Raw genomic sequence first — 21,356 nt, 5'->3', positions numbered from 1 at the left:
AGGGGAAATCTAGACTCAGAGCATTCTGCTTCTGCAGTGAGAAATTTTCATATCTCACACAATATGTAGCCATACATACTAGATTTATTTTGAAGCTACTGGTATCATGGCTCCTCAAAAGATACATTTCTAGAATAAAACTCTATTTAAGGCAGTTTCTTAGTATAGACAGAATATCTGAAATCAAACTTCAAAGATATCTTCTGTGCATACAAGCTTGAGTTCTTTCAAACTGACTGGGAGAAACAATGTTTTAGTAAGCAGTCCAAAATGTACATTCTGAGAACATCAGGAAAGGGCAGCTCAGCTATCCCAGCTTCTTGAGCAGAGCACAAAAGGAAAACTGGTGTTAAAATAAAGGAAAGCTGGTGTTAAAATAACTGCAATCTAACTTTTCAGAGCAGCTACCTCAAAAATAACACTCTCTGCTCCTGGGTGAAGTTCTGGCTCTGCAGTATGCAGAGCAGTAGTAAACAGGAAAAAGGAAGCTAAATTGGGAAAGTGACCCAAGGACAACATGTATGTGTGTCCAGATCCAAATTAAGGACATGTCTGCTATGACCCTTCCAAAACTAGGAACGAATATCCTCACCACCCTCTTCTTTGCATAGTATCCTTCCAACTCTGCTAAAAATATCTCTCTTCATCAGGTGATAGCCTCATTTGAAAAAATGGTGCTGCACCAAGTGTTTAGGCTACCCAACAAGCTTATGCATGTGTACCTGCTTGTAGGTCATTCTTGGATTTACCTACCATAGAGAGGTGCACCAGCCTTTAATTCCAAGTGTGTGATCATCAGGTGACCTACTCAGCACCACTCACTCAAAAACCAATGACTCCTAATTTATTTGCACCACACTGCTCCCTCAGGTGTTTCAGAACAGCATCAACTTCTCTGGGACATGTAAGGAAATGCAAATCGAGCAACCACAGTAAAACCAGTGTCTGAAAATATGAAAATCCAGAGGTGCAAATGTGACTGTCACCATATTGTGCTGCTACTGTATTTTCTTTTGCATACTTTAAATAATTAATTATTTTTGATAAATGTTAGAGGTTGCTAACCTGATATCACCAGAAAGAGAAAAAAGATATCTCAGTAGGATTCAATAAAAAAGGAACATAACTACATCAAAGAAAACCTAAAAGGATGGATTGGGAAAGGATGGGTATTGATTACACACCTACCTAAGAGTTAAAAAAGCTTGCCATTCTGGGAGAAGCTGGACCAGGTTTGCTTTGTAAATTTTGACAGAAAAGTAGTAAAAATCTCTCTAGAAAATACCACTTGTTAGCCAGTGAAAATGCTGACAGTAACTGTAAGCTGTCATCTGGGATATTTGTTGCGGGGAAGTCAATGTAACAAACATGGTATATGTTTTCAGAACCTACAAGTTAGCCTGAAATACATCTTGCCGAGATGCTGTGCTCTGAAAACACCCGTTTACCCCTGTAGGATGTGTCACCGTGCAGAGACAGTAAAGAGAAAGCATTGCTGGGAGCTGGGTGGCAGATCAGGCTTTTATATCACTCCCAGGCTGTTCCCAGCCCCAGTTTCTCACCCCCTTGGGCACCAGTGAAATTCCCCAATAAACCAGCCTCCAAAACACAGCGTTATCTGCCAACACACAAACACACACAACAAGCAAATTAAGTGCCAAGAAATTCCTTCCTGACTAGGGCTGACACTTGAAACGTGTGAATTGCCTATAAGAAATGCCAGGCAGCGCCCAACCCTGCCTTCCCATTGCAGCAGACAGGGGGCAGATTCCAAGCTAAAAAGTTTCCAAGAGAACTGACCCCTGTGAGACAGAAGCACTCTGGAAATGGTCCAGTTATGTCTCCCATAACCTTCTCTCCAAATGCCCAAGCTCAGCAACCTTCGATGCACTACTCCAAATAATCCAAGATATTTGCTCTCCCAGGAAAGTTAATTAGTTTGGCCTCTAATTAGTCTGACCCCTTCTCAGGGTTGCCTTGCCAGCAGCTTCCCTCTCTGTTATTAAGGCAGCAGAGCCTGCTAGTGACAGGTCTTGGCTGATAAATGTGTGGGCAGTGCTGCACACAGGAGGGGTGTGATACTCCTCCTGGCTCCCAGCTCCACGTTCCTGGGGAGCCACTGGCCCTCACTCTGCCTGGGGGCGATTACACACTGCTGGGAAAGTTCTCTGGCACAATCAATAACCCCTTTCTTCTTTCCATACAGCGCCTTAAAGGATCAGTCTGTTAAACTCAGTGAGACATCAGGTCAGAACTGTGGTTTCTCATTATTTGAGTCAAGGAGCACTTTTAAACTGGGCCTCTTGAAGCAGAGGAAGCAACTTTTGTCAACAGCAGAGGACAAAAATTCTTCATCAAGCCGCTACTAAGAAAGTTGTCCTTCAATTCTCTTCAAGGCAAAATCATTGATTCCGTCCACTTCTAGGAAATAATTTCAAAAGGCTACTTTTGCTAGTGTAGCTAAAATAGCTACATCCAATCTCAAACAAAACAAAACCAAAAGAAAGCCCAAACCAAACCAAATAAAAAGAAACCAAACAAAAAAAAAAGGTGGGAAAAGGCAGTTTTTGACAGCAGCAGGCAATGTGATATCTATTTTACTTGGTATTTTCCTGCCATCTTAAGTTTTCAGCCAATCCTCAAATTCAGACCACTCACCAGAAAGCTTCTAAACTTCTCTTCCTCAAAAGAGTCTGGGCAGCTGGCTCTGCCCACATAGACACAAAAATCAAAATTGAATTAATTAATAAAACACTGAGATTTTTGTGGGCCCTTCATTGCATGGAAGATTTCTATCCAGACATTTTTTCCTGAGAAAGTAATGTTTCTAAATAACATTGTTGCCTATTCCACAGAAATACCTATGAGTGTTAGAAAACATTTACATATACCTATAAATGCTTTTTTCAATTACTAAACCACAAAATACACTCTGTGATACAAATCTTGAAAATATTAATACTCTTATCCATAGTATTTAACCTGTTCTTCCTGTGTATCCGTAGTATTTAACCTATTTTTGTGTACATAATTTGAAACTATACGCAGTATAGTTTCAATGCATGATCTTGTAAAAGATGATAAAACTCTGTCCTGATTACAAGAAAATTACCTTTTGCATACAACATGTAGCATTTAACCTAAATCCATCATTGATGGGTTCCATGTAAACCAAGACAATTACATAAAATAGTTGTTTACTACAGGGCACATGGTAAGACTTACTTATGAGCTAGGAAAAAACCAAAACAACAGACGCCTGATGGACTGAGGTCAGCAAAGAGCAAGTGAAGGGAAACTGTGTGGGAAGGAGGGGAGCAGTGTTTTGCTCATCTGATGACTGGAAAAAGGGAAGTGCAGTAAGAGTCCACTCAGTACTGAGCTCCTGCATCACGGGATGCAAACCCCAGCTCAGGATGACTTTGGCTGAAATGTGTCTCATGACCAGCAGCAGCTGTGGCTTACTAGTGGAGGACACAGTTTTCTAGTGCAGAAGGGACTCTGGAGGCTGCCAGCACTAGGTCACCACCAGGTGTTGCTGTGTGGAAGCAATGGGATCCCTGGGAAACAGCAATCGTCTTTCACTTATTGAAATGTCTTTGGCTCTCTCCGTCCTCAGACACACCTCATGGATGTTATTGAACATGGTGAAAGGACTGGATCAGTTGGGCCTGAATCAGACTGAAGTATGCTGCAATCACTTATTTTTCTTCACCTTGTTTGATCATTTCTATAATTTCTATTAAAAAAAAACAACCAAAAACAAAACAAAACAAAAAAAACCCTAACAGTGGCACCCAGAGCATAAATGTATTTGGAAGTGTATGGGCAGAACTGTGCAGCCTTTGTATAAGAATCTGTCAGAAACACATAGTGCTTTGAAAGTGAACCTTCCCAAACCCATGCAGAAGAACAGGTTTTCCCACTCAAACTGATCTAATAATGCAATAGTAACCATCAGGCTTAGTATGGCCTCTGAAATGAAGTTCCCACAGCTCCTCACCCCATACTGCATTAGGAAAAATCTATTTTCCTCTCAGTAAGCATTGATGCACCAGTTCAGCAGCATCTTGGAAGATATATACAACTTCTCTTCATTCAGACACTGCTGTCTGAAAATGCTCAGTTCTCCTGAAGCCTTCTTCCCTTGACCACTGCATTCTTAACAGTTTGGGTGGAGGGAAAGGAGGTATCCCAAAAACAAGTATGGCAGAGCACAAATCATAGGGAAAATTTGCAAGGTAATATTGAAAAACACCAATTGATCAGACACTGGGCACTCTTGACAGAGAGACTCTTGCTGTAACAAAGCAGCACAATGTCATAGCAGTGATTTGCACAGCATGAAGGGCGTGTGTCCATTGACAACATTTGCATTTGATCACAAGACAAACAGATTTCCAAACATGGAGCAGAATATGGGACATCAGGAGAGACAGAGCAGACAATTGACCCTTGCATTGTTCCAGTGTTTCAGTAAAACCCTAATGCTTGCAAAGGTAGAGTTTTTTCTCCAGAGACAGTATCTCCTCCTTGCAGTGCCACAGACAGCTCTCAGCCACACCACACCTGTCTGGTGACATCTGGCTTCCCTCATGCTCCATAGGCTCAGGACATTAAAGGCACTCTCTCTCCAAACCAGACTTCTACAGAATTATGTGGAGGTTTGCCTTTTGGTAATGCATGCCTTTTAAAAGCTCATATGAATGTCTGTAATGTATAAAGCAAATGGAGTACATTGTGCCATGTCCAATTATTGCAAGATTTTTCTGCATTTTGCAATTTAACTGCTGCAGGACATGAATTGAAAATGAATATGAAAGCTTTGAAGGCGGTACAAGATTGTATGTAATATCCATGTGTGCATATGGACCATTCATATGCACATATTCAATATCATATTCAAAATGCATTACATTCATTCATACTTTTGCTGATGGAAAATTTTTAAAATCCCATCATATAACTCAGATTTAATTACTTTATTTTGAAAAGGCTTGCAAAAACAGAACACATACGTGTGTTTCAGAACACATTATTTTTAAAAGCCATCTCACTTTGCTGGGAAAATAAGCAAAATCACTTTTTAGTGCATAGTGTTTTCAATATTCTACACATTCTGTGTGTGCAGTCACTTCTCCTGTAATCAGCAAAGAATGAAGGAAGCATGCTATACTCTGCCATACTACACAGCAATGTTCCTCTTTGGGTCTGTATTATGGAAATATATTGCTCAAACTGCCCTGGTAATAGCTTCTTTTCACATATAACAGTTCTAATGTAAGGCTAGAAATCAGAAAGAGTGTGATTTCTTGGAAAATAAAAGATTTCTTACATGTATCCATTAATTGTTAGCATATCAGCCATGTATCTGGTGTTTGGGAGGTGCCGACCAAACATATCATGAATCACAATCACAGATTTGCCTGTGCTGGCAGGTGCTTTGCAAATGTACACCTTGATGTGCTCAACTTGTACTTCCTGCCCCACAACCCTCATAGTCAAATCTGCCTCCAGTATCACGCGGCCAGGGCCTCATTCATCAGCCATCTAGGAATCTGCAGGAAAGCAGAAATGCAAACCAGTCGTTATCTGCAACAAGAGCTGTGATTATGAGTCAATCTTCATGCAGTCCTCCCCAGCCCCCTCCAGACACCTAATGATATCCACTTGGTACAGCAAGGTTGGAAGGGAAATTCCAGGTCTTTATTGTAAACAGGCTGTTGACATGTTTATGACATAAATATTCATAAATTTGAGGTCACTCAGCATAACTCCTGAGAGAGTTAAGGGCAGAGGAAGGGTTTATGTCAGCCCACCACTCCTAGCTTTGTGCCTGGAGCAATTCAGCATGTGATAGCTACATTTCCATGTGATGTCCCCACACATTGCTTCATAACCACTCCTCTCATGTGGTCTTACAGTTCCTCCTCACACACTGGCACCTGGTAACCTCTTGCAGTAACTCCTGTGGGACCCCACTGTCATCCTGCTGTTTTTCTGTCTGCTGTTCACTTTGAGCTTTCACTCTGTATGTCCCCTTTCCCTTCCTCTCCAGGGACTCCAAAGCTGCTGCTTCCTACATGCACTTTGCTGGTCTCTTGTATCCCTTCCATACATAATCCTTTCCCAGGGAACCCATCATTGACTGGCATCTCTAAAGGTTCTAATAAGTCAGCTTGAAGAAGGTAAATCAGCAGAGGATTTTTTGCAAAGTTATAAACAGTGCAATTTGAACTGACAGTGGTCTGAAGAGTAGATGCATACACCACTGCTGTGCATATAACACATCCTCATACAACACAGATACATAACTTCTCCAGAGCTATGCATTTTAAAGGAAAAGGTGGAAACGAGTCCATTTCTCCTCAAGTGAAGAAAGGCTTCTATAGAGTTTACGACCTGGGAGGTCCTCTCAGATGAAACCCTCAAGCTCAGTTTAGTTTCTTGTGTCTTTCAACAAGGCCACTATAGCATCTTTTTAAACAAAATTAACATTTGATGATTTTTGCGGTGTGTTCCTAACTGGTAATATTTGGATTCATACTCCAATAGATGATCCCTCCTCTTCCCTTTCACAGGCATTAGGTAGTCATACAAAGAGCATTTATTTTACCCTAGTCTGAGAAGCTGTTTAAAACCTTTCTCTGCTGTCACTCTTAACTGATCAAAATGGAGCTGTTTGCTTACTCCCATGTAAATGCATGTACTGGAACAATATTCCTTGGTCTGGCTGGTCCCCTTACTAAAGTGAAATGCAGCATGCTGGCAATAAAAATCAAATGTGCTCTTCAATGCTGAACTGTTTTTTGTTACTTATCTTAGTTACTTGTCCCATTCTAGATTTTCTAACTAATTAAAATAGATGCTAAATAAGACCTCTAGTTCAGTTCCAACAATCCCTCTTCAATTTCTCTCCTACAATTGTAATGCAGTAAATGGTATTAAAAGCAGTTTCAAGATTAATTAATCACATAAACCCTCTCTAGAAAATAAAACCAAATAACAAAACAATTTGGGTAAGACTCATTTGGGACAGAGTCTTATCTGTGAACTCCTAATATTGCAGCCAAAGCATAACAGCATCTGTGCCGTTCTCCCACCCACAGCAATGAGCCTGGGGCTGTAGCATCAGCACAGAAATATTAACAAGACTCTAAACAGCACTAGTTTGAAATGCTTCTCTGCCTTCTCCTTCACCCATCTATTTATTCTTCTCATTGCTCATCAGTCCTTATCCAGTTTTATTCTATGGCATCAAGGTGGCTGCTCCCCACTTTCTCATGCAGCACAGGAGTGCCAGACACAAATCTGTCTCCACAATAATTCATTCTGTAGCTGAGGTTTCTCCTACTTGAGCACTGGTGATGCTTGGATGGCAGAAATTCAGATTTACCAGCTGCTATTCTTTGAAGGCTGCTTTTCCAGTGATAAATATTTGGGCTGCCCTTCTCAACTGAGTTCTAGTTTGCGGAGGAATTTTAAAGTGATTTTGCACTATTTGGCCAATTAAGTTTAACAGAGACTTGCAAGGAGATTAACTCAGCATTTTGGAACTCATACCATTTGCCACAGTTAAAATTTCTTTAAGCAGCTTAGTGCAACTCTATTTATACTTGCTTATGTTGGAAAAAGAAAGGTCTGGCTCATGATGAGCAAGCATAAAGAGAATACCCTTGGGTTAAAATTTAAATCACGCTTCTTCCAACTTATTGGCTTATCAAGCTCTGATAATATCCCAAAGGTAATTTGATTTTGCTACATACAGGAGATAAACTGATAAATATTCAGTAGTGTGATGATGCTGTATGACAAACTAGGGTTTTCTCTGAATTTCTACAGACCCCTAACAAGCAGATGACATTCCACCTTTTATCACACCCCAACAGGCTGGTGCCTTGTTCCATGCAGAGACAACATTCAACAGCTTTGCTTGCTACAGCTTCCGCTTACTAGGAAGCCAGGTTTCTTCTGACACTGGTGTACTTTTACTGCAGGATTTGACAGGGACCACTCAGAGTGTTGATTACTGTAATTAGAGCCTAAGTCCCTAAAAGTCTTCTTGGTGGCTGTCAAGGAAAGGGGCCCCATCTTGTGGACATTTCCTGGAGCAAGTGTGGCCTGGCTGTGAAGCTGTTAACCACGGTGCTGTTAATGCAGTGCTGAAAACAAGCTGTGGTAACCAGCTGCAGCAGATCTCACCAAAACCAGAGTTATGTCTGGGCTAAGTGCAAAAACGACCTCATTTCCTTCTCTCAAGGCAAACCATCCTCCAGTTTCTGTAGGTATGAGGCATCCTGCCTCAATACAGCTTTTAAAGGACACTACGTGCAAACTCTTTACCCGCTCACTGAAGAACGGCAATGAGAAAAGAGAAGGGTGAGCAGAGATGAGGTCAGGGCATCCACCACCAGTGAGATCAACCAACAAACCCAAGGAACAATTTCTCAGGCAGCCCCAAGGCCATGGCACATGTGTGCACATGCTATGTGCAGCAGGAGAGCCTGGATGCCCTGAATAGCTGGAGACACCCTGTGCCACCCTGATGACCCACCATGTCTCGGTGCCTTTGGAGAAGAGTACAAGCAGGCTTTCATGTCTCTCCTATAAAATCTGTTTACACAATGCACAGCTGCATCCCACACATGCTATCTCACACCCACGACACCTGGATCATAGGGACAAGTGTCACCTGAAGAGGCTCCCCACTGAATGCTATTTTTTAAGAAGATGAATAGTATTTGGGAAAACAGTTTCTATCCCACTTCAAACTGGTTTAAACATCAATAATGCAATCAGCATTTTTCACTTCAGGACAAACTACAGCAGACACTGCTTTTACAGCTCCCTCAAAATGCTATTTTCAAGACCTTCATCACCCTCGTCCCTTGTCTCCTACAAAAAATGACATAGTGTATGGTGCTGCCTTCACAAATCCATGACACTTGGGAGAACTTTTCTGAGTTTATGTAGGCACAGGAGTGGTGCCAAGGGCCTGGAGCTCTCCTTGGCACACATGAAACATTGTGGGACTAGGGCCTCAATATTTGGCAACATAAGATACAGCTGTGGGATAGCATCTGGGGACCCAGAGATACCCTCTGGGGACATGGTAACAGATTTGTACTGAAAGCACCAGGTCAGGTCATCATGGGGATTTTAGGGGTCAGGGGGGTTGGAGGTTGAAGGTGACGTTGGAACTCACCTTGTCCAATCTCTCATGGGCCAGGACGAGACCACACCATTTGAAGTTTCACTCACCCTGAAGGTGTTGAACCTCTGCAAAGAGGGAGATTCTGTCACTTCTCTGGGCAGGTTGCCCTAGAGAAGTTGTGAAACATCTCAGAGCTCCATGGTTCATTAGTGTCTGCTGCCTCCTCACCTTCTGCTGTGCCCTTCCAACACGACCTTCTCTGCACCCATGGAGGGTGAAGATGGAGGGAGCCCCTCAGGCCAAACAACCCCAGCTCTCTCCGCCTGTCTCCACAGGAAAGGTGCTCCAGCCCTCTTACCATCTTGGTGGTCCCAAGGTTATTTTGGCCTACAACCTGCTTCTGATGCCTTCCTTCATTCCTGAGAACCATGAAGGAGGCCATTGGCTAGGTCTAATAACTTATTTATTTGTGTCAACACACTGCCAGCCACCATCTTCCCAGGACAAGTCAGAAGCATTTCAGGACATGTGTGTCCTTTTTGCAGAGAATTAGGCTTGCTTAGTCCTAGGACTGTGATCTAGGCATGTCTGCATGCACCCATTTTTCACTCATCTCAGTCACATTCATCTCCTTTGCCTTTGGAAAACATTCTATTCCTAGTTTGTCTGGAAAACTGGTGTATCCATTTTCTATGCTGTCCCTAAGAATTTAAAAGCAAAAGCTAAAGTGCTTGAATGTAGTGAATCTAAAGGAAGACAAATCTAACATTTCCCTGCATGACTAAGAACTAAGTGCAAGTATTACATAAATAATTAATGTCTTTAGTCCTGACTCTTTGTCATGCACAACAAGCCAGTAAACCAGGCTTATTTACCAGTACTGGAAGAGGAAAAGAGTCTCAATTCCAGCATTTTTTCAATGTCAAATAGCAGCAAGTCACACTGATGATACATGTATTATATTGTACCTTACAGTGTACATTTTAATGTACAGCAGTGACTTTGATTGTGTAATTTTGTCAGTCCTTTAGTTTAAGAGATAACCTCGTGTCATGGATTTCAAGGTCCCCAATACAACTGAAAAGAAAAATGACTGTGTTCACATACTTTAAAATGTCCTTATTTACACACATACACATACACATACACATGCAAAAATCCTTCCTTCTTCTTCCACCTGAAAACTCATTGACTGCAAAGCAGAACCTCAGACTTGGGAAATAAGCAGCAGAGTTTCCCCTATTAGTTAAAGTTCATGGATATAAATATTTTCCGTCTGAAGTGGAGTCACAATATAGTTTTTATGACTGTGGCTCACAATTACCCAGAGATGGCTCACCATCTTCACCAGAGACGAAGGCAGCAAATAGTCTTAAGAGACAGTTCCCTGGCAAAGCAGGGCAAGGCAAGGAAAGGCAACTGCTGCCAAATCCAAGCTTTCACTGTCAGAGTTCTATTCCATAAAGAGACAAGGTTCTCCAGATTTCTTATGGCACAGTAGTGATATTTCTTTACACACCCACACAAGATGATTGCATATGGATCAGACTGTGTCTGGGTGTCTGGGTAATAGAAGGTGCAAGCAGAAGGGTACTGCAATGTCAGCTCTTTTGCAAGCAACAGAGTGCTAGAGTTCCTGCTCATGTCAGAAGGATATAATAATTATCAAAAATCAGGACCTCACACACAGAAATGGCATCTTTCCTGTAATTAAACAAGACCAGCTACTGACATATTGAATAAGGACTCTAAAATATTTAAATGCATTAATTCAGCAGTGAGAGACTGGACACTGCTGGAACTAGGAATGGTAGCTATACTTGTTCGTTTCTATATCTTTTCTGTCTTTGTCTCTTTCTTCTTCTAATTCCCTCTTCTTGGAGTTTAGAATAATTTATAATTAGATGAGTTTGGAGTTTGGTAAGTTGAATAGACAAGTGAATAACACTTTGTGAGATGTTTTATGTTGATAGAATGCTCCTCTAAACCTTTTGCCAAAGTTCTCTGATTTTCTATAGCTGCCAGTGAAGTTGTTTTTTATTATTTTGGCCTCTTGATAATATCTTGTTGGTATTTCTCCCATGCATCTAACTCAGAGTATATAAAAAAGCCCTTTTTGGAGGCTCATCAAGAAAGAATTGTTTAACATAGTCGGTGTGTTGAGGTGTGTGGACAGCCAGCATGCCATGACCATATAGCTACACTGACAGGATAACAATGTGTGAAACTGCCAAACTGCCTGATATCAAAGGGAAAGTCATATTAATGTAGCTAGCTAGCCTTAACTTATGGCAACATTAACGAGGTGATAGGGTGAGATACTGACAGATGTAGAAAATAAAAAGGGCAATCGGTTCCTTAGAGAATCTCTGAGTAAACACTAATTGCCAAGTCATTACTAAGGCAATGAAATTCAAAAAACACACAAGGGCAGAGTATACATGGGGATGCTATATATATATATGTATGTATATATATATATGTATGTGTGTATATATATATATATATATATAAAGTTATTGGGAGGATTTGAAGGTGATAAAGGGGAAGAACTTAAGAGAGGAACAAGGATATAATGTGAAGCAAAAAATATAATCAGGATTGCATTGTTGCATGAGTCCTGTGCCCGATTACCACAATTTCACCATGACATAAAACCCACTGTTTCTGCAGTGTTCATGTCTGGGTTACTTCTGCAGGAGGGACTGTTGATGTTTATCCTTGATGTTGATGAAGGAATACCAGAAATACCCTTCTGAATATTGCCAAGGGAATACCAGGAGGGTGTCACTTAACAACGTCATTTCTTCCTAACTCCATAGTATAGCCAAATGTTTGTTTCATGCGTGGGGAATTCTGCCCATTATAGCTGAGAAAAAGACTTTGTAGGTAATGAAAGAAAATGTCTGTAATGTCTGTAAAAAATGTCTGCAAGCCCAGGCTGCTTCCATGTGAACACCTATGACCACCAATCATCATACCAAAATAAAGCCTGAAATTACTCAAGCAAAGTCATGATGAAGTCATGCTTACTAGCAATGAAAAACAGATAAACACTATCATGAGTATCAAGGTCATAATGTAAAATAATGCAGCAAATAAAAAGCAAGAAAACTTCAAAAGACTTTTTAGTGCCTAATCATCCTTTAGTCTGACTTTTATTTCACAATCTTCTGTAAATATTGTCCAAAATAATTTAAAGATATAAATTAAAGTGTTCCTATTCTAGTTTATGTCAACTTTCAAAATGAGATCATTTTCCCTTGACTGTTTACTTCTTTCAAATTAAATTAATCACTGGTCTTGAAGCCTAGCATTTCTTTCTTCTATTGTCAAACGAACATTTTGATCCAATCAATCATATCCCTTCTAGCTTCTTCAATATAAGGTTTATCATCAGGTTTCATATCTTCTGGCTTCAGTTGTGCAAACCCATGAACTTGCCCAGGATAAACTTTAATTTTGTATGGAACTTTACAGTACTGTTTCAGCTTGTCCTCCAAGAAGAAGATCTGTAAAAAAAAGCATTTTTCCATTACATTATGGGGTTTTTTAAGTCTGCCAAATTTGCAGTTTCTCATAGAGAAAATGCCTCTTTGGGTGTAAGACTGATACTTTTTTTTTAAGTATGGGTGAGTCTAAGAACCTCAATAGTTGCAGCAAAGATGGTTTGGTAAATCTCATTGCCATAAAGGAACAGGTGTGTTTCTGTTCAGGCTCAGGCTTGTAACCTGCACTTGAAGCTCTGATCCTGAGAGAGCATGGACCATAAACCTTAGTGACCATCAGTCCAAAACATTTTGATAGGCTTAGTAACAGAGTTTAAGAAAACATGGAGGGCCTTTTTTTTTCTTTTGCTAACTGAACAACAAAAATGCATTGCTCTTGCACAATGTTTCGGTGATTAGTATGCATACAAAGTACTAACAATGTGTTCATGTACCCATATACATTTGCTGGCACAGTTTGTGCTTATTTCCACTAAAAGTCAGAAAATAGAAGAATGAGCACTTATTTTGCCCCAAAAGCTTACTTCCATCCATTGTGAAGATTAGAGAGAGTATTGTAATTTATTTCATGGGTTTTTGGTTTCATTTGGGTTTTTTTATGAAGCCCTTTTTTTCAGGTAACGATGTGTTTGAAGGTTGTTTTTTGTTTATTACAGGAATTCTTACTGATACAGTCTGCACTTTCTTTCTGCAGAAAGAAAGCTTCCGGAGAAAAGGGAGTAACACATGACAGAAAAAATGCATTTGCCCAAATTGTGCCCCTGGGAGAAAGGCACGTTTGCCATAAAATGAGGACAGGGGGTGAAGGATTTGTTTTCCTCTGCAGAGGAGAAACATAGGAGGTACAGATTAATATGCTGGCTAATGTAGTTAGAAGTAAATGTTGAATGACTTCTGCATTCCCAGAGCACACTGCCAGTTCCCCAGTCAGACGCTACCCTAAAAAGCAAGCTGTGCTAGAGGTGGTATGTTATCCTTGTCACTGAAGAAAAAGAATTTATGCACAGAAGAGGGCACCAGTTTCCTACCCATATATTTATCCAGCTTCTCACATATGCTTACAGTAGGGGTTATATCAGAACATAGATGGCAGCCAGGAGCCAAAACGTTTGAATCTATGAGTTGTTGTCTCAGCTAAATTTCATGCCCACTCTTTTGATACAGCTCATTTTTTCTTCCTGTAGTAAAAGCAGTTAGTTGTGAGACTAATTCATCAGAAAGTTCAGTTACTAAGCTGAAAATACTTTTTTCCCCCATTCATTGTCCAAATTCAGTGGTTTAGCTACCTGATTTCTCACCCATAACAGTAGCATACAAGTTTTTGAGATGCTTGGCTCATACCAAGTTGGATATCCGTGCCCAGTTTCACACTCTGCTTATCTAGCCACTCAGAGACTGATGGCTGTTCTTTACTGTATTTCTTACCTCAAAAAAGAAGCTTTGAATAACCTAAACAAGATAGAGGGAAAGTTGACATATAAACAGAACCGTCCAACCTGTCTATTATTTGAATGTGAAATAACTAACAAGGATTTAAACAATAACTAACAACCCTTTCTAACAAGGATTTCTGTGTAGGATAAATGAACTATGGGAAAATAAGTATTTCCAGAGCAACAGCTTACCTGATCTAAAGCAATCGTGTGGTCTTTCTCACCAAAAATGAAAAATGTGGGATTTAGTAAACGGTATCTTTCTTCAGAGTCTCTTACTATTCCTGTAATATTTTGAGAAACAGTCCATTAGTGAGGTTAGCATTACTGAGAGATAAATGGCAAATTAAAAGAAAACATTTCTATTTAAGTTTACTCATTAGGTACATTACTTAGATGAGGACACTGGCTATGGAGAATAAGCATTTGGAAAGCATATTTCCCTGCTCTCCTAAAACAAGGAATGAATTTTTTTTTTTTTTGCTTACAGTATCCTTAATATTTTTGTACCAATATAGCTTATGGCTGAAATAACCATAATTAAAATCTGCAACTCACCTTTGAGTTGAGTATTTATAGAAATTGTTCCAAAGCAATAAGTAGAATTACAAACAATGCATAGTCATGTGAACCCAAGTAAGTTTTCATGTGTTCTACACTACCATAGAGGGACACCCCAGCGGCTAATTGAGGATTTTTCAGCATCAAGTGATGTACTGCCATTCCACCCCAGGAAAACCCAACGATACCAATCTTCTTTGCACCGCATTGTTCCTTTAGATACTTCAAGACAACATCAGCTTCCCTAAGACATATAAAGAAAAGTAAACTAAGGAATCTATTGCAGAGCCAATACTTGACAATTTAAGAAGTAAGTTAAAAGACATACATGGTATTTTTTCTGTGGCTGCACCCTCAATCGTTTAAAACAGAGATTACTTTAAAAAGCACATTTCAGGCTAGAGCAGTGGATTTTATTATTAAATGAGAGTTAACATCTCTGGTACTAGTTTAGGGAAGTACAGGTGTAGGCACTTAAATACTTACCTGAATTGTCACCTGCTCCTTTGTTTTCAAAATTAGTAAATTTTTATTTGAATCACTTTGTCTAGGACAGGACAACTAAAGACAAGACATATCTGCAAGTAGAACAACATCTTGCATTATGGACTGTAGGAATAGATAAGCTTCATCTCTACAGAGTTCACCTATTTAGATAAAGATTTTTCCTGTCATTCCTGTTACATGAGTTAATACTAAAATATCTTACCAAACCTACATGCAAGAATGTTATGCTAAAATAGCATTTACTCAAATTACATTGTCAATAACTACAATGTTTAAAAAATAACTTTTGCATGAGGCAATGAAAAAAAAACCATGAAAAATATTTTTATTGTAGGTAAGAACAAGTAATTTTTTTTAAAATTGCTGGCTTCTGAGATCTCAATAATTTTATATTCTTCATTACCTACAGAGTTTTAAATTAAGTTTAAATGCAGAGTTCATAAACTGTTAACTGCATTTTCGAACATTAGGTAGAGTTGTATGGTCATTCAGGTTTGGTTAGGCTGACCAAACAAAATCCAGTACAACAGTGACATGCAGAGGACATTGTGTCCTGGGCCTGTGGCCATGCTCTCTCAGGTTTGGTTTGTTTGAAAGGAAACTAAGAAAGCCATGGATATGTTGGGTTCCATGTTCTCTGAAAGAGCAATGGACCTGGACTGGAATGTTCACCTACAGGTAATCCCTCATGTAAACAGCAAAAGCATGTCCTGAGATCTTAATTTTTTAAGACAGTGCCCACACATCTGCTCTTGTTTGGAGGGGGATTTTTTACAATTGTTAGTAATTTGTGTCTTAAAACATTTGGTCACAGCTTCTGGAGTTATATGGTCAAAATCTTTGCTGAGACACATTGAAGATAGACTGTAGCTGCTGAATATCTGGACAGGGTCAGAAGAATACTTGTGGCTTGCAGGATGGTAGCTGAGTAATAGGGTGTCACCATTGCCTCACTATCATCTGAAGTTTTGAGCTGTGGTGAGAGATGCTGAAGAAACATCAGTGCCTCCCATGATTCAGGGAAGCCTTGTAACAGGCACTGTTAGGTTACACAGATAATGATCCCTCTATTTCACACTGAAAAAAACAGTATAGTTTATCAGATGTTTCTTAGGTTTTGGTCAATCTAGCAAATTTTTATGTAGCGCCACTCAGGAGAATCTCATCAGTATCTATCATAATCTGCAAGGCAGAGAGTAAGATGAGCATGTGACAACTGGCAGATAACATCTGCAGTTGCAGAAGAATTTTCCTCTTTATCTTGAGGAACTGAGTGCAGAATCAGCACTTGTGGGTGAGAGTGCTGGGTATTTTGTAGCCTGTGAAACACTGTGAGCCTGCATGGCCAGTGTAACATAGTCAGAAAAGGGCTCAGGAACACAAGATGGGGACAATAAGCAGAGTGATGGGCAGAGCAGATGATCCTATTCAAATCTCAGACAAGACTGTGCCCAGAACCACAGAAGAATCACCCAGAACAAGAAACTGTGGTTGTGCAGCTAGCTTGCCCTGCTGAGAGGTGCCATTTCTAACATTTCATATAAATTCTCCTTGTTTGCTAGATGCTTCTTAAAGTTCAAGTACAAATATGTATCTTACTTGTCTACTTTCATAGGATCATGATTTTTCAACCAGTCAGGAAAGTCAGCCCAGTGATCAGTAGATGTCCAGGGTTTTGTCCCCTTGAAGAAGTCTGGGCAGATGGTTCTGTGTGAGATATGGAATTCAATAAATTTTCATTAAAACTGTCTAAATGTCTCTTAATATCTTCTAGTACAGAGTACACATCTACATGATCACTGTCTGAATCATGTTTTACTCATCCTATTCTGGTAATCAGCTAGCTAAAAGTATATGTAAAGACAATGTGTATGGACAACAAAGACACAAATTGTTTCCTTATTATCTCCTTAGACACACTTAATACAAAAATAAAGGGATTAAACAAACCTCCTGATTCTATATTAACACATATATACCTCTTTGCTGTTACAAGGCAAAACAAATGTTCAAAAGGTTTGGTTCTGAAAAGCTTATACAAATTAAAATGGATACCACGGTTTCTCTTTGGACCACCCATGTTGCTTCATAAGCACAAACACAGGCGCTTCAAGACTCCTTGTGCCTTTGTGCTCAGCTAGCCATTTTCCTGAGTCAGTTTTAGCATCTTTGGTGGCTCCATGGAAATGTTTTGTCCATTTTCTTTTTTATTTGCTCAGACTGAAGTGGTATGTTTGTCTTATGTCTGTTAGAAACATCATATGCTATGCCTGGCTTTGGGCTTGGTGGTCTATCAGTGCATTTAAGGGGAAGATAAGAAAGAAATTTGCTTACATAAATCCATGACCTGCTATCAAATCAACGATGTATCTAATGTCTGGGAACTGCCATCCAAATACATCATGGACCACAATCACAGCTTTGTCCGTGGAAAAAGATGGTCTACAAACATATGCCTTAAGGTAGTCAATCTGTACTTCATGGCCAAGGCACCCATAGTGAGACCTTTCTCCAGTATTATATAGAAAAGGATCAGCCATTTGAAAACCTAAAAAACAAGAAGAATATAGCAAGAATGTAAAAATAATTTGTTAACAAAAATCATTTAGCACAAAAAGGCAAATATGGTCTTCCGAAAGTAGTTTAATAACTTCTGTAAATAACATTGACGTCCTCGTATGAAGAAAGTAGAAAAAAGCAAAAGCAACGTTCCAGTGAAGAATGCCTCTTCATCTATGATGTTATTAAGCTGAGAATGAAGAGAAATACCAAAATCAAAGTTGTCAAACTACAAACAACCTGGACATGTAGATCTTGACACTCATGTCACATTTGTTTTGCTGCCATGTGGCTCTGTGAGCACAGGTGTGAAGCACTATGGCTTCACATGTCACTGTCTCCTGAGGTATGGGGCCATCCCCCGTGTCTTCATGGGGAATCCTGTGCTGGTTCCTCTATTTGCAAGGAACACAGCACTCAACTGCTGCATTGAAGTGTGGTGTTCAGTGCTTCTCTTGGGGCTGGTGCCTGGGAGCTCCTCTGTAGCACCATCACAGCTCTTCTGAGAGCAGGAGGACTGGGCACAGTTAGTGAAGAGCCGCAGGATGGATTTGTAAACTAGATTCCAATGCCATGTGCCCCTATGCCCTTGAGAGGGATTGCAAGAAAACAAGCTTATGTGCAAGCCTCATTCAGAATATTTGAGAGTATATGGTTTTGTCCTTCCTGCAAAAGTAGCAATTAGAGACAATGAGCCAGTAGATGTGCTAGACAGATTAAAGTCAAAAGTTGTTCTGACTTTCTGTGTCAGGAGCTTGGAATGGACTCTGTGCAAAAAGTAGATTGTGATCCTGTAATTACAAGTGGTGTTACAATGCATCTATACAAGGAATCCAATTAAGTCTGCAGGGGCAGTGATAATAGTAGCACTTCCTAGCCATGTACTGACTTTGTGCTGACTTTGAAACTGTCCTTGGGCGTGCAGTACACAGGCACATACACTATGACTGTCTCCATCATTTCTACATCAACCTGTTATTTTAGTTTGTGTTGTAACATATACTTCATACAACTATCTAATCTTCATGGAAGGGCAGCAAATCCCCTTAAAAATACATGCCTTCCTCAGCCCTCCATTGACTAGAGCAGCAGAGGGCTGTATTTCACAGTGATGGGAAATTTTGCCTGGGCAATGCAGACACATTTGGAACCATGGTATGGACAGACTGAAGAACAGAGAGTTGGTGCCACAAGACTCACCACTTGCTTATGCCCTGCACAACACTTCCCACATTGCATGATTCACTCTGGCACAATAAAAGGATCCATATTTTATATGCATTTAAACTGCTTTATACCCAAATTTTATATGCATTTAAACTTATTAAATGCTCCTCAATGCGTAGTGCAGAGACACTGTTCTTCCCCATCCTCTCCCAAGCCTGGGACTGCTGTCGCCAGATCTGGCAGGGCCTGCACCGAGTTTGAGCAAATATGCTTGATTACAGCCATAACCCTGGCTAATAGGGGTGTAGACATACAGGAACTGGGCAGACATGGCTACACTGCTCTAATCAAGCTCATTCAGATAAATCCACAAGATGGATGATCTCTCATCACCAGTAATCCTCTGTGCTGATAAATGAGAATTGATTACATGTGTAAGTTTCACCCCACCTTTCTCAACATCTGTCAGGCTTGGTTCTAGGAAGCACAAAGTAGCCTAATCTTCAGGATTAAGACCTCCATTGTTTTGGCATTATATAAAAGGGAAGGTGTGTCACATGTGGGAGATTATCTCCTAGTTTAAGTCCCCCCATAATGCTTGAAATGCCTGAAAATGCTTGAGGGAGGTCTGTTCATACAAAAGCGCTTCCTACCTCTCTTTTTCTTAACCTAAGGTGAATGAGCTGGTTGAAGCACAGGAGGCTGCCTGGAGAAGCCACAGGCACTCCCAAAGATAGCTAACGCTGCTGCCTTCTGAGATGGCAGCCACAGTCTTACTCCACTGCGGTATTTTGTTGAGAAGGGCACAACCTGTGTCCCCTTCAAGGAAGTGTTGCTTAGGAGTCACTAAACTCTGCAATAGTTGTGAACCAGCCCACTCCCTATCCATTGGTTGCTTCCCAGAAACCATTTCTTTGGCCTGTGCTGACTGAGGCCAGGCCAGCTGGCTCCTTTCCAGGCACCAGGCAGCAGAGAACGTTAGTAAATAGTCAGCCACACCTGAACTGCTTAGAAGTTTGATGGGATCCTGTTCAGTCAGGAGATTTATTTACTCCCGCCTGCTTTGTCCCACGCAATGTGGTGTGGCAAAGCAGCACGCCAGGATATTTCCTACTTTTCCAGTCTCACCTCATTCCCTCTTCCCACCAATTTCATCCACTACACTTTTCCTTTTCCTGCTTTCCCCATGGCACAGTTCCAAGCCGGCAGCATCTCACCTTTATGCCCCACTCCGCATCACTGTGCTGCAGCACAGAGGGGATGCAGCGCCTGCTGGGAACAGGGGGAAAAGTTACTGCTGCTCATGGGGAAAACCACAGATATTGATGAGTCTTGTGACATCCTACTGCTCCTTGAGAGAAAGGCTTCTTAGACCTTCTACTTCTGTCCAGTAGTTCTGCCCTTCTTTGGGTTTCTTGATATTCAGCTTTCACACAAGTAACTTAAAAACTGACGAGAGTTATTTACACAACACAAAGGTGGGCTCCACAAAAGGTGGTAGGATAGACCCGAACTACTGCATTTCTGGGAGCAGCAAATCATATAGTTATATTCTGCTGAGTTTTAGTTTTCATCAGGAAAAACAAATCTCTGCTTGAAAAGTGAGGTTAAAAACATTTTAAAAAACAATCAGGTTAAACAGAGGCAAAGATCCTGCTAAGGACAATCTCCACTTCTCAGAAAGTGAGTATGAGCACGTGATCTTAAAGTGCTGTGCTCTTTGGCAGGACCTTGAACTACTGATGCCAAGATGTGACATCTCTGCCCTTTTCCCGGGTTGAGTGATAACATTTTAAGCTACAGCAGCATTTCATTTCAATGCTAAGAGCTAAGTGGACCAAACAATGAAAAGAATGAAAATTTATTACCATAACAGTGAAAAAAATATTATGGTCCTTTAATGTGAACTTGATACTTGATGAACATAAATTATCAGTGTCCTCAGAACTATTGCTGTACCATAGTTTGTAGCAAACACTCAAAATGAAATTTAGACTTTCCCAAAGTTGACAGCCTTTATCTTTATCTTATCTGCCCCTTGATACTTGTCTTTGTGCATTTTTTACTGAAACCAAAATAATAGTCTCTCTTTAAAGGAGTAGGTTTTGCTGATTGTTTCATGCCTTTGCAAAGAGCTACATCTACTTCCTTAACAATTTCAGATTTTCCCTTTCAGCACAGGTAAAAGTAGTTATCCTTTCCTGCTGTCAACTCAGTCTGCATGGACCAGTTTGCCCTCACATACCTGGAGTGCAGGATCCTGTTTCAGCCCAGCTCACTTCTTCTGCTCAGTGAGACACCAGCTAGGTTTCTCTAAACAGAAGAAGAAGAAAACCAGTTCTTGCTGACAGTTTTGCTCCTGGTGTTGCCCATCCAGTTTTCAGGTGCACTTCAACTCTTCTGCAGATTTTGGGACTGGGAAGCGAGGAGGAGAGGCTTCACTCAAGAGTCATCCCGAACGGAAGG

The 21,356-nt window shown here is 40.5% G+C and overlaps 1 protein-coding gene across 1 annotated transcript; it reads right to left on the bottom strand.

Moving 5' to 3' along the window:
- Nucleotides 1-12,422: 12,422 nt before the first annotated feature.
- Nucleotides 12,423-17,704, bottom strand: LOC102074768 (carboxymethylenebutenolidase homolog). Its single transcript, XM_005484279.2, has 5 exons — nt 17,499-17,704; nt 16,764-16,871; nt 14,759-14,901; nt 14,289-14,380; nt 12,423-12,666 (listed from the first exon to the last, which is right to left on the bottom strand). The coding sequence occupies exons 1-5, from the start codon at nt 17,702-17,704 to the stop codon at nt 12,487-12,489; spliced, it is 729 nt and encodes a 242-aa protein (XP_005484336.2). The 3' UTR covers nt 12,423-12,486.
- Between the last annotated feature and the right edge of the window lie 3,652 nt (nt 17,705-21,356).

The sequence above is a fragment of the Zonotrichia albicollis genome, chromosome 1, assembly GCF_047830755.1.
Source record: "Zonotrichia albicollis isolate bZonAlb1 chromosome 1, bZonAlb1.hap1, whole genome shotgun sequence".
Lineage (NCBI taxonomy): Eukaryota > Metazoa > Chordata > Aves > Passeriformes > Passerellidae > Zonotrichia > Zonotrichia albicollis.
This window is presented reverse-complemented; position numbering and strand designations above follow the sequence as displayed.